General features: G+C 57.9%; 1 protein-coding gene across 1 annotated transcript; it reads right to left on the reverse strand.

The window, feature by feature from the left end:
- Positions 1 to 270: 270 nt before the first annotated feature.
- ITGA10 (integrin subunit alpha 10) lies at positions 271 to 14,583 on the reverse strand (the record flags this gene model as incomplete). The annotated part of the gene is made up of 15 exons (XM_085535743.1): positions 14,433 to 14,583; positions 12,964 to 13,075; positions 12,735 to 12,841; positions 11,949 to 12,046; positions 11,165 to 11,279; positions 10,147 to 10,274; positions 8,139 to 8,287; positions 6,396 to 6,546; positions 5,532 to 5,691; positions 4,720 to 4,793; positions 4,128 to 4,272; positions 3,177 to 3,325; positions 2,276 to 2,416; positions 1,380 to 1,592; positions 271 to 404 (listed from the first exon to the last, which is right to left on the reverse strand). Coding segments are annotated over exons 1-15 (1,925 nt in total), but the record flags the coding sequence as incomplete, so codon positions are not given.
- Positions 14,584 to 14,737: the final 154 nt, after the last annotated feature.

A 14,737-nucleotide genomic window follows, 5' to 3' on the forward strand; every position in this document is an offset into this window, starting at 1 on the left:
CCCATGGAAGCCCCCCCCCCCATATCACGACCCCCCCCACCCCCCCACATTACGACCCTCCCCCACCCCCCCATATTACGATCCCCCCATATAATGACCCTCCACCCCCCCCTATTACGACCACCCCCCCACCTCCCCAAATTACGACCCCCTCCTCACCCCCCCCACGTTACGACCCCCCCCACCCCCCCCATGTTACGACCCCCCACCCCACCCCATACAAACCCCCACCCCCCATATTACGCCCCCCCCCATTACGCCCCCCCTCACTTTAGTATCACGGCCGCCCCCTGAGCCCCCACGGCCACCGTAGCTCCGCCCCCCCCGGGCTGTTCCTGGTTCCCCCCGTCGATGCTGCGACCGAAGTAACGGAGCGACCAGCCCAGGTCGGAGGCGGAGATTCGCTGTGGGGTCATGGGGGGTTATGGGGGGTTATGGGGTGATAAAGGGTATGGGGTTATGGGGTTATATAGGGTATGGGGGCTATGGGGTGATAAAGGGTATGGGGTTATGGGGGGTTATGGGGCCATAAAGGGTATGGGGGCTATGGGGAATATGGGGGATATGAAGGTTATGGGGGTTATATGGGGGTTATGGGGATTATATGGGGGTTATGGGGGGTTATAGGGCCATAAAGGGTATGGGGGCTATGGGGTGATGGGGGCTATGGGGGATATGGGGTGATGGGGGTTATATGGGGGGTTATAGGGGGGGTTATAGGGCGATAAAGGATATGGGGGTATGGGGGCTATGGGGGCTATGGGGTGATGGGGGCTATGGGGGCTATGAAGGTTATGGGGGTCAGAGGGGAGGTTATAGGGGGGTTATAGGGCGATAAAGGGTATGGGGGGTATGGGGGCTGTGGGGTCTATGGGGGCTATGGAGGTTATGGGGTCTATGAGGCGATGGGGTTTATGGGATCTATGGGGTCTATGAAGTTGATGGGGGTATGGGGGTCATGGGGGCTATGGGGTGATGGGGGCTGTGGGGTCTATGGGGGTTGTGGGGTCTATGGAGTTAATGGGGGATATGGGGTCGATGGGGGCAATAAAGGTTATGGGGGCTGTGGGGTGATGGGGTCAATAGGGTTTATGGGGTCAATGGGGCTGTGGGGTCTATGGAGGCAATAAAGCTTATGGGGCAATGGGGTCGATTATGGTGATGGTGTTAATGGGGCTAATGGGCTCAATGGGGTCAGTGATGTCTATGGGGTCAGTGATGTCTATGGGGTCAATGATGTCTATGGGGTCACTGATGTCTATGGGGTCAGTGACGTCTATGGGGTCACTGATGTCTATGGGGTCAATGATGTCTATGGGCTCAATGATGTCTATGGGGTCACTGATGTCTATGGGGTCACTGATGTCTATGGGTCCCACCTGCGCGTGCCGTGGCCGCACCGTCCCGCTGTGGCCGTGGAAGATGTACAGCGCCCCCCGGTGTCGGTCCTCCAGCGGCGCCCCCACCGCCGCGTCCCCCCACCCGTCCCCATTGAGATCCGGCAGCGCCGCCAGCGCCGACCCGAACCGGGAGTCCTGGGGGACCGGGACCGGGACCAGAACCGACACCGGGACCAGAACCGGCACCGAGTGCTGTGGGACATGGGGATGGGACACAATGAGACACACTGCAACACACAGCGACCCATAGGGACCCATAGGGACCCATAGGGACCCATAGAGATACATAGAGACCCATAGGGACCCATAGAGATACATAGAGACCCATAGAGGCCCATAGGGACCCATAGGGACACACAGCCCCACTGGGACCCATAGCAACCCACAGCCCCATTGTGACCCACTGACCCACAGCCCCATTGCACCCCATAGCCCCACTGTGCCCCACAGCATCCCATTGCACCCACAGCCCCACAGTGCCACCCCACAACCCCATTGTGCCCTATGGCACCCACAGCCCCATAGCACCCACAGCCCCACTGTGCCCCAGCGCCCCACTGTGCCAGCCCACAACCCCACTGTGCCCCACTGACCCACAGCCCCATAGCACCCCACAGCCCCACTGTGCCCCACAGGACCCCATGGCACCCACAGTGCCACTGTGCCCCATAGCACCCCATGGAACCAACTGACCCACAGCCCCACTGTGCCCCATAGCACCCCATAGCACCCACAGCCCCACTGTGCAACCCCACAACCCCATTGTGCCCCACTGACCCACAGCCCCACAGCGCCCCACAGCCCCCTCTGTGCCCCACAGCGCCCCATAGTGACCCACAGCCCCACTGTGCCCCACACCCCCCCATCCCCCGTACCTCCATCACCCTGTAGACGTGGACGCGGCCGCTGTCCCATCCCTGATGGAGGAAGTTGGGAGCCGCCACCAGCAGAACGTCAGTGACACCGTCAGCATCGAGATCCAGCGGGCACAACACGGAACCGAAGTACGAGCCCAGCTGGAACATGGACATATAGAGACACATAGAGAGACATAGAGACCCATAGAGAGACATTGGGACCCATAGAGATACATAGAGATACATAGAGACACATAGAGACACATAGAGATACATTGGGACACATAGGGACACATAGGGACACATAGAGACACATAGAGACACATAGAGAGACATAGAGACACATAGGGACCCATAGAGACACATAGGGACCCATAGAGACACATAGTGACCCATAGAGACACATTGGGACCCATAGAGACACATAGAGACCCATAGAGATACATAGGGACACATAGAGACACATAGGGACACACAGAGACACATAGAGACACATTGGGACCCATAGAGAGACATTGGGACACATAGAGACACATAGAGACCCATAGAGACACATTGGGACCCATAGACATTGGGACACATAGGGACACATAGAGACACATAGGGACATATAGAGACCCATAGAGACCCATAGGGACCCATAGAGACTCATAGAGACCCATAGAGACCCCATAACCCCAACCCAGCCCCATAACCCCACCCCTATAACCCTATAACCCCATAACCCCACCCCTATAACCCCATAACCAACTCCAGCCCCATAACCCCAACCCAGTCCCATAACCCTATAACCCCATAACCCCAACCCTATAACCCCATAACAAACCCCACCCCCATAACCCTATAACCCCATGACCCCATAACCCCATAACCCCATAACCCCATGACCCCACAACCCCATGACCCCATGACCCCTCACCTGTTCCCCATTCAGGGTCTGTTCCACCCTCACGGTTCCGTTCGGGCCCATTTGGAACAGCAGAACCGCCCCCCGATGGCGGAACCGCGGCGCTCCGCCCACCAGGAGCTGCCGCCCGTGGGGGAACCGCAGCGCCGACACCGAGTAACCTGCGGGAACCAGCCCCATAGCGACCAATGCTGCCCCATAGCGACCAGCCCCATAGAGACCAGCCCCATAGAGCCCAATGCTGCCCCATAGCGACCAGCCCCATAGAGCCCAGCCCCATAGAGCCCAATGCTGCCCCATAGCGACCAGCCCCATAGCGACCAGCCCCATAGAGACCAGCCCCATAGAGCCCAATGCTGCCCCATAGCGACCAGCCCCATAGAGCCCAGCCCCATAGAGCCCAATGCTGCCCCATAGAGCCCAATGCTGCCCCATAGCGACCAGCCCCATAGAGCCCAGTGCAGCCCCATAGAGCCCAATGCTGCCCCATAGCGACCAGCCCCATAGAGACCAGTGCTGCCCCATAGAGCCCAATGCTGCCCCATAGCGACCAGTGCTGCCCCATAGCGACCAGTGCTGCCCCATAGTGTCCAGTGCTGCCCCATAGCGACCAATGCTGCCCCATAGCGTCCAGTGCAGCCCCATAGCGCCCAATGCTGCCCCATAGCGACCAGTGCTGCCCCATAGCGTCCAGTGCAGCCCCATAGCGCCCAATGCTGCCCCATAGCGACCAGTGCAGCCCCATAGAGCCCAGTGCAGCCCCATAGCACCCAGTGCTGCCCCATAGCGCCCAGTGCAGCCCCTTAGCACTGAGCATCCCCATCCAGTGCCACCCCATAGCATGAGCATCCCCACCCCACTGCTGCCCCGTAGCACCCATCCCAGTGCTGCCCCATAGAGCCCAGTGCTGCCCCATAGAGCCCAGTGCTGCCCCATAGCGCCGCGTGTGGGGCAGCCCCATACCCAGATAGGCCGCGTGGTTCTCCGGCCCCATTAGGAACTGGTTGTGGAGCTGATCCCGCGTGGGGACGCTGAGCCCGCGGCTGCTCCGCTCCAGCACGGCCCCGTCCCAATCGAAGGCGCCAACGGCCCCAAAGAGGAGCCCGTCCTGTGGGGCGGGGATGGGGGGCGATGTGGGGCGGGGATGGGAGACCCCATAACCTGACCCCATATCCTGGCCCCATAACCCGACCCCACATCCCAGCCCCATAACCTGACCCCATATCCTGGCCCCATAACCCAACCTCACATCCCAGCCCCTTAGCCATGACCCGACCCCATAACCTGAACCCACATCCTGGCCCCAAATCCCAGCCCCATAACCTGAGCCCATAACCTGAGCCCATAAACCAACCCCATAACCCGACCCTATATCCTGAGCCCATATCCTGGCCCCAAATCCCAGCCCCATAACCCAACCCCACATCCCAATCTCACACCCTGACCCCAATCCCAACCCCAGCCCCATATCCCATATTCCAACCTCATCCTCCACCCCCCATCCTGACCCACATCCAGCCCCACATCCAGCCCCACATCCGACCCCACATCTGACCTGCAGGGGGTGAACAGAGAACCCGCTCTGTGCCATCTCCAACCCGAAGGCGCTCTCGTTGTCCCCGTGGGTCCCTGTGGGTCACAGCCCTATATGGGGTCACCCCACACGAGGCACTTGTGGGTCACAGTGTGTCCCTATGTGTCCCTATGGGTCTCAGTGTGTCCCTATGGGTCTCTATGTGTCCCTATGTGTCCCTATGGGGTCCCTATGTGTCCCTATGTGTCCTTATTGTCCCTATGTGTCCCTATGGATCTCTATGGGTCCCTATGGGTCCCTATGTGTCTCTATGGGTCTCAATGTGTCCCTATGTGTCCCCTATGGGTCTCTATGGGTCTCTATGTGTCCCTATGTGTCCCTATGGATCTCTATGGGTCCCTATGGGTCCCTATGTGTCTCTATGGGTCTCAATGTGTCCCTATGTGTCCCTATGGGTCTCTATGGGTCTCTATGTGTCCCTATGTATCCCTATATGTCCCTATGTGTCCCTATGGGTCTCAGTGTGTCCCTATGGTCTCAGTGTATCCCTATGTGTCTCTATGTGTCCCTATGGATCCCTATGGGTCTCAGTGTATCCCTATGTGTCCCTATGGGTCCCTATGTGTCTCTATATGTCCCTATGGGTCCCTATGTGTCCCTATGGGTCCCTATGTGTCTCTATATGTCCCTATGGGTCCCTATGTGTCCCTATGTGTCCCTATGGGTCCCTATGGGTCCCTATGGGTCCTTATTGTCCCTGTGTGTCCCTATGGATCCCTATGTGTCCCTATGGATCCCTATGGGTCCCTATGTCCCCCTATGTTCCCACTGACCCTCGATGCTGAAGATCCTGTCCCCCAGCACCCCTGCGATGCGTTGCAGCGCGCTCTCGTCGCTGACGTTGAAGCAGAACTGGGGGCGGCTGCAGATGGACAAAACCTCGCGCAGGAAACGCTGCGGGCTGCGCTGCCGGCGCAGGTAGTGACCCAGCACCTGCAATAATGCATTGCATTGTACTGTACTGCATTGTACTGCATTGCATTGTACTGCATTGCATTGCATTGCATTGCATTGTTCTGTATTGCATTGTATTGTACTGCATTGCACTGCATTGCATTGCATTGTACTGTACTGCATTGCATTGTGGTGCATTGCATTGTATTGTACTGTATTGCATTGCACTGCATTGTATTGTACTGCATTGCATTGTATTGCATTGTACTGCATTGCATTGCATTGCATTGTACTGCATTGCATTGCATTGTATTGTACTGTACTGCATTGCATTGCTTGTATTGTATTGCATTGCATTGTTCTGCATTGTACTGTACTGCATTGCATTGTGGTGCATTGCATTGCATTGCATTGTATTGCATTGCATTGCATTGTACTGTACTGCATTGCATTGCTTGTATTGTATTGCATTGCACTGCATTGTATTGTACTACATTGCATTGTATTGCATTGTACTGCAGTGCATTGCATTGCTTGTATTGTATTGCATTGCATTGTATTGAATTGCATTGTACTGTACTGCATTGCATTGTATTGTACTATATTGTATTGCATTGCATTGTATTGTACTGTACTGCATTGCATTGCATTGCATTGCATTGTACTGTGTTGCATCGCATTACATTGCATTGCATTGCTTTGCTTTGCTTTGCTTTGCATTGATTGGCCCCCCTCCAACTCACGGCGATTCCCGCCCTGGTCACGTGGTTCCGGTCACATGCCCTCAGCGCTTCCGGCAGTTGCTCCCCGTCGTGCGACTCCCCGTCCGTCACCACCAACAACAACCGCGACGCGTCACGGCGCCCCCCGGCGGATGGGAGGAAGAACTGCGAGCTGGGGATGGGGGGGGGCATAAAACAGGGCACAAAATGACCCTAAATCGACACCAAAACGGCCACAAAATGACCCCAAAATGACCCCAAAGAAACCCCAAAACTGACCCTAAATCCGACCCCAAATCTGACCCCAAAACCGACCCCAAAACGGCCTCAAAATGGCCCCAAAACTGACCCCAAAATCGACCCCAAAATGACCCCAACCCCAATCCAACCCCAACTCCATCCCAACCCCAACCCTAACCCCAACTCAATCCAACCCAACCCAACCCCAACCCTAATCCCAATCCCACACAGTTCTAACCCCAATCCCAACCCCAAACCCAACCCCAACCCAATCCAATTAAACCCTAATCCCAATCCCAGCCCCAACCCCATTCCCAGCCCCAACCCTAACCCTAATCCCAAACCCCATACAGTTCTAACCCCAACTTCAACCCCAATCCCAACCCTAATCCCAATCCAACCCCAATCCATCCCCAAACCCAATGCAACCCCAACCCAACCCCAATCCTAACCCCAACCCAACCCAATCCCAACCCAATCCAATCCAACCCCAATCCCACACAGTTCTTACCCCAATCCCAACCCCAACCTCAACCCCAACCCCAATCCCAATCCAACCCCAATCCAATCCAACCCCAACCAAACCCCACACAGTTCTAGCCCCAACCCCAAACCCAACTCCATCCCAACCCCAACCCTAATCCCAACCCCATACAGTTCTAACCCCAACCCCAACCCAATCCAATCCAACCCAATCCAACCCCAACCCAACCCCAACCCAATCCCAACCCTAACCCCAATCCCAACCCAACTCCAATCCATCCCCAATCCCAACCCCAACCCAACCCCAATCCCAATCCCAACCCCAACCCCATACAGTTCTAACCCCAACCCCAACCCAACCCAATTCAACCCCAACACCAACTCCATCCCAACCCAATCCCAATGCAATCCAATTCAACCCCAACCCCAATCCCAACCCCAACCCCATACAGTTCTAACCCAAATCCCAATCCATCCCCAAACCCAATGCAACCCCAACCCAACCCCAACCCAATCCCAACTCTAACCCAATGCAACCCCAATCCCAACCCCAACCCTAATCCCAATCCCACACAGTTCTAACCCCAATCCCAACCCCAAACCCAACCCCAACCCAATCCATTAAACCCTAATCCCAATCCCAGCCCCAACCCTAACCCTAATCCCAAACCCCATACAGTTCTAACCCCAACTTCAACCCCAATCCCAACCCTAATCCCAATCCAACCCCAATCCATCCCCAAACCCAATGCAACCCCAACCCAACCCCAATCCTAACCCCAACCCAATCCCAACCCCAACCCAATCCCAACACCAACCCCAATCCCAATCCAACCCCAATCCAACCCCAACCCCAACCAACCCCAATCCCAACCCAACCCCAATCCAATCCCAATCCCAATCCCAACCCTAATCCCAATCCCATACAGTTCTAACTCCAATCCCAACCCAACTCCAATCTATCCCCAATCCCATTCCCAATCCCAATCCAACCCCAACCCCAACCCCAACCCCACCCCAATCCCACCCCCCACCCCCCACCACGCTTTGCTGATGGCCGCTGCTGTTCTGGTTTCTCTGCTCTCCCTGCGCTGGATTTTCTGAGCCGCCTCCACAAGTTCCGCAGCCGATCGGTACCGACCCAGCGGCCACTCCTGCACCACGCGCTGCCCGTACTGCAGCACTGCCACCTATAGGGATAATAGAACCCAATGGAACCAATGGAACCAATGGCCACTCCTGCACCACGCGCTGCCCGTACTGCAGCACTGCAACCTGCAGGGACCAATGGGACCAATGGAACCAATAGAACCAGCGGCCACTCCTGCACCACGCGCTGCCCGTACTGCAGCACCGCAACCTATAGGGACCAATGGAACCCAATGGAACCCAATGGAACCAATGGCCACTCCTGCACCACGCGCTGCCCGTACTGCAGCACTGCCACCTATGGGTACAGAACCCAATGGAACCCAATGGAACCAATGGAACCAATGGAACCCAATGGAACCAATGGAACCCAATGGAACCAATGGCCACTCCTGCACCACGCGCTGCCCGTACTGCAGCACTGCCACCTATGGGGACCAATGGAACCCAATGGAACCAATGGAACCCAATGGAACTAATGGAACCAATGGCCACTCCTGCACCACGCGCTGCCCGTACTGCAGCACTGCAACCTATAGGGACCAATGGGACCCAATGGAACCAATGGAACCCAATGGAACCTAATGGAACCAATGGAACCTAATGGAACCAATGGAACCAATGGAACCCAATGGAACCAATGGAACCAAATGGAACCAATGGAACCAAATGGAACCAATGGAACCAATGGAACCTAATGGAACCAATGGAACCAAATGGAACCAATGGAACCAATGGAACCTAATGGAACCAATGGAACCAAATGGAACCAATGGAACCAATGGAACCTAATGGAACCAATGGCCACTCCTGCACCACGCGCTGCCCGTACTGCAGCACTGCAACCTGTAGGGACCAATGGGACCAATGGAACCCAATGGACCCCCATACTGCAGCACTGCGACCTGCGGGTACAGAACCCAATGGAACCAATGGAACCAATGGCCACTCCTGCACCACGCGCTGCCCGTACTGCAGCACTGCCACCTATAGGGACCAATGGAACCCAATGGAACCCAATGGAACCAAATGGACTCAAATGGACCCCCGTACTGCAGCACTGCAACCTATAGGGATAACAGAACCCAATGGAACCCAATGGAACCCAATGGAACCAATGGAACCAATGGAACCAAACAGAACCAATGGCCACTCCTGCACCACACGCTGCCCGTACTGCAGCACTGCGACCTATAGGGACCAATGGAACCCAATGGAACCAATGGAACCCAATGGAACCAATGGAACCAATGGAACCCAATGGAACCCAATGGAACCAATGGAACCCAATGGAACCCTGTACTGCAGCACCGCAACCTATAGGGACCAATGGAACCAATGGACCCAAATGGAACCAAATGGAACCAATGGACCCCCGTACTGCAGCACCGCAACCTATGGAGACCAATGGAACCCAATGGAACCAAATGGAACCCAAATGGACGCAAATGGACCCACATGGAACCAAATGGACCCACATGGAACCCAATGGACCCCCGTACTGCAGCACTGCAACCTATGGGGGTACAGAACCAAATGGACCCAAATTGACCCAAATGGACCCAAATGGACCCCTGTACTGCAGCAATGCCACCTATAGGGACCAATGGAACCCACTGGAACCCAATGGACCCAAATGGAACCCAATGGAACCCAATGGACCCAAATGGAACCCAATGGAACCCAATGGACCCCCATACTGCAGCACCGCCACCTATGGGGACCAATGGACCCAAATGGAACCCAAATGGACCCAAATGGACCAAATGGACCCAAATGGACCCACATGGACCCCTGTACTGCAGCACTGCAGCACTGCAACCTATGGGGACCAATGGAACCCAATGGAACCCAATGGACCCCAATGATCCCAATGATCCCAATCCCCCCCGCCCCACACCTGACTCTGTTGTGGCCCCACATGGAAGCGGCCCAGCAGCGCCTGCAGGAATCGCTGCACCTCGTGCCATGGGTAAATGCTGTTGGAGCCGTCCAGGAGGATCACGATGTCCAGGAACGTGGGGCAGCCTGCACAGATATGGGGTGTGTGGGGGATATGGGGTGTGGGGGGGATATGGGGTGGGGAGATATGGGGTAGGGGGGTATGGGGCAGGAGGAGCTATGGGGCAGGGGGTTATAGGGCGAGGGGGGTATGGGGTGAGGAGGGTATGGGGCAGGGGAGGTGCTATGGGGCAGGGGGGGGTATGGGGTAGGGGGACTATGGGGCAGGGGGGGACTATGGGGTGGGAGGGGGCAATGGGGTGGGAGGAGGTATGGGGCAGGGGGTTCTGGGGTGAGGGGGACTATGGGGTGGGGGGCTTATGGGGTTGGGGGGTTATGGGGCATGGGGGTATATGGGGTGGGGGTACAGGGGGGAATGGGGATGTGGGGCCATGGGGGGACATCATGGGGATGGGGGATATGGGGTGTGGGGGGTATGGGGTGGGGGGGGGTTATGGGGTGGGGGGTCTATGGGGAAGGGGGACTATGGGGCAGGGGGGGAGTATGGGGAAGGGGGGCTATGGGGTGTTGGGGGGCTATGGGGGGGTGCTATGGGGGGGTGCTATGGGGTGTTGCTATGGGGTGTTGCTATGGGGGGGTGCTATGGGGGGGTGCTATGGGGTGCTGCTATGGGGTGCTGCTATGGGATGGTGCTATGGGATGGTGCTATGGGGGGGTGCTATGGGGGGGTGCTATGGGGTGCTGCTATGGGGGGGTGCTATGGGGTGTTGCTATGGGGTGCTGCTATGGGGTGTTGCTATGGGGTGTTGCTATGGGGGGGTGCTATGGGGTGCTGCTATGGGGTGTTCCTATGGGGTTGTGCTATGGGGTGCTGCTATGGGGCGGCAGAGCAGGATGGGTCAGTTGTGGGGCTCTTTGGGGCCGTGGTTTGATGGCCGTTGTTCTGCCCCACTGACGTTGTGCCGTGGGTGCGATGTTGTCCCGGTGCCGCAGGTTCGGGTCCAGTTGTTGGCACAACCCGGGGCTGAACAAGGCGCTGCCGCACGGAACCGACCACAGGGGGGCGCACACCTGGAACCACAGCCCGACCCACAGCCCCCATTGACCCCCATTGACAAACATCCACCATTAACCCCCCCCCATTAACCCCCACTGACCCCCCGTTAATCCCCCATTGACCCCCATTAACCCCCCCCCATTAACCCCCATTGACAAACATCCCCCATTAACCCCCATTAACCCCCATTGACATCCCCCATTAACCCCCATTGACACCCCCATTAACCCCCCCCCATTATTCCCCCCATTAACCCCCATAGATGCCCCCCATTAACTCTCCCCATTGACCCCCCCTTAAACACCCCCCATTACCCCCCCTCCATTAACCCCCCCATTAACCCCCTAATTGACCCCCCCTTTAACCACCCCATTAACCCCCCCTTTAAGCTCCCCCCAATTGACCATCCCCCCACCGCAGCCCCCCCCATTAACCCCCATTAGCCCCCCCTTTAACGCCCCTCCCATTGACCCCCCCATTCATCCCCCCCCATTAACGCCCCCATTAACCCCCATTAAATTAACCCCCCCTTTACCAGCACCCCCCCATCCCCCAGCCCCTCATTACCCCCCATTGACCCCCATTAATCCCCTTTATCCCCATTACCCCCATTCATTTACCAGCACCCCCCCGTCCCCATTAACCCCCATTATCCCCCATTAACCCCCCCCCCATTCATTTACCAGCACCCCCCCGTCCCCGCTGTGGCTCAGCTCCATCCCCAGGTGCATGTTATTGTTATTGTTGTTATTGCTGTTGTTGCTGCTCAATGCTGCGTCCCCTGGGAACACAGACCCACAATGACCCCCACAATAAACCCCCCCAATGACCCCCTTCAAGGACCCCCCCCCCCCAATAACTCTGCCCATTGACCCCCCTCCAGGATCCCCAATAACCCCCATAATGACCCCCCCAAGGACAACCCCAATGACCCCCCCTTGTGCCCCCCCCTTAATGACCCCCCCCCCAATGACCCCATTTAAGGAACCCCCCAATGACCCCCCCAAGGACCCCCTCAATAACCCACCCCCCCAACGACCCCCCTCCAGGACCCCCCAATGACCCCCCCAATGTCCCACTCAATGACCCCCAAAGACCCCCCACCAATGACCCCCTTTAAGGACCCCCCCCCAATGAGCCCCCATTGACCTCCCCAATAACCCCCCCATGTCGCCCCCCAATGCCCCCCCAGTGACCCCCAAGGATCCCCCAAGACCCCACACAACCCCCCCCCAATGACCCCCAATGATCCCTCCATTGACCCCCCCCAAAGACCCCTCCCCAATGACCCCTCTCAACGACCCCCCCCCAATGACCCCCTTTAAGGACCCCCCCAATGCCCCCACCCCCCAATGCCCCCCCCATGACCCTCCCCAATGTCCCCCCACACAGACCCCCCCCCCAATGACCCCAAATAACCCCCCGTGTCCCCCCACCCCCCCCACAATGTCCCCCCCCCCATTTGTTACCGCTGTGGCTCTTAACGCAGGTTCCATTGGGCTCCTCCATAGGACACTTATACAGCGCCCCCTGGTGGCCGCCCTGCGCTCCGTCCCATGGGGCCGATACCAGCAGCCTGGGGGGGGGGGGGGGCAGAGTTGGGGGTCCCTGCCCCACAATTAAGGGTCCCCACCCCACATTTAAGGGTCCCAGCCCCACATATGGGGTCCCTGCCCCACACTTGGGGGTCTCACTCACCACCTCTCTTTGCCCACCGAGTGCTGCAGCACTTTGTACCCGAACTGCGACTCCGTGGGGCCGAGGAACAACCGAGGGTGGAGAATGTCCATAGTGAATGGGGCACATAGACCTGGGGGGGTTATGGGGGGAATATGGGGGGGTTATGGGGTTATAGGGGGGTTATGGGGTTATGGGGGGGTTATGGGGTGGTTATGGGGTTATAGGGGGGTTATAGGGTTATGGGGTTATGGGGGGGTTATGGGGTTATGGGGTTATGGGGGGGTTATGGGGTTATGGGGGGGTTATGGGGTGGTTATGGGGTTATAGGGGGGTTATGGGGTTATGGGGGGGTTATGGGGTTATAGGGGGGTTATGGGGGGGTTATGGGGTTATAGGGGGGTTATGGGGTTATAGGGGGGTTATGGGGTTATGGGGGGGCTGTTATGGGGGGGTTATGGGGTTATGGGGCTGGGGGGATATGGGGGGGTGGGGTTATAGGGGGGGGTGTGGAGTTATGAGGGGGGCTATGGGGTGATTTGGGAACATAGGGAGGCTGTGGTTATAGGGTTATGGGGGGGGAGGTTATGGGGTGGTAGGAGGTTATGGGGTCATGGGGGATTGTGGGGCAGTGGGAAGTTATGGGGTTCTGGGGGCTCTGGGTGGTTATGGGGTGGAGAACCCCCCACATGGGGTCAGTGGGGTCGGGGTCCCGTGGGGCTGCGCTGGGCACCCACTTCCCTTTTCCCTTATGGGGTTTTCCCCCTTTATCCCTATGGGGTTTTTCCACGGCTCCTTCCCCATGGAATCCCCCCCTCGGCTGCCCCAAACTCTGTGGGATCGGGTCCATTGATGACCCCAAATCCCCCCCAACCCCTATAGGACTTTCCCATAGGGACCTCACCCCACAACCCCAAACCCCCCTCAGCCCCACAGCTCCCCCCGACCCCTATGGGGCATTTCCATGGGGTCCCCCCTCACCCCACACCATCTCCCCATGGGATCACCCGACCCCAAACCCCCCCCGCCCCACACCGACCCCCAACCTCAAACCTGCCCCACACCGACCCCAAATCCCCCCCTTTGCCCCACATCGACCCCAAGCCCCCCCCACCCCCCACTAATCCCCCCCCGCCCCATACCGACCCCAAACCCCCTCCCTGCCCCACACCAACCCCCCCCCGCCCCATACCGACTCCAACCCCAAACCTGCCCCACACCGACCCCAAACCCCATCCCTGCCCCATACCAACCCCCCCTTGTCCCACACCGACCCCAAATCCCCCCACCCCACACCGACCCCAACCCCAAACCCCTGCCCCATACCAACCCCCCCCCGCCCCATACCGACCCCAACCCCAAACCTGCCCCACACCAACCCCAAACACCCCCCCCCCCCATATCGACCCCAAGCCCCCCCCGCCCCACACCTGACCCCAAATACCCCCCACCCCACACCGACCCCGACCCCAAACCTGCCCCACACCGACCCCACAGCGCCGTGAGCAGCAGCGCTGCCTCCTTATGGGGCCGCCCCATAGCTCTGTCCGCGGCTCCTCTCCCCCCCCCCTTCTCTTTCCCTACAAAAACCCTTTTTATATGGGATTTATGGGATTTCTGCCCTCCCCCCCCCGCCGCCCCATAGGCCGCTATAAATACCCGGGCGGGGCGCTGCGGTTTGGGGCGGGATCGGCCGATTTTGGTTAAAAAAATACAAACACGTGGAAAAAAAAAGTGGAGATTTTTAGTTTGGGGTCGGAGGGGAGTAATGGGATCCTATGGGAGTAATGGGATC

The sequence above is a fragment of the Coturnix japonica genome, unplaced genomic scaffold (assembly GCF_054131305.1).
Source record: "Coturnix japonica strain WE unplaced genomic scaffold, WE-NBRP24 Scf169, whole genome shotgun sequence".
In the NCBI taxonomy this organism is placed as follows: Eukaryota; Metazoa; Chordata; class Aves; order Galliformes; family Phasianidae; genus Coturnix; species Coturnix japonica.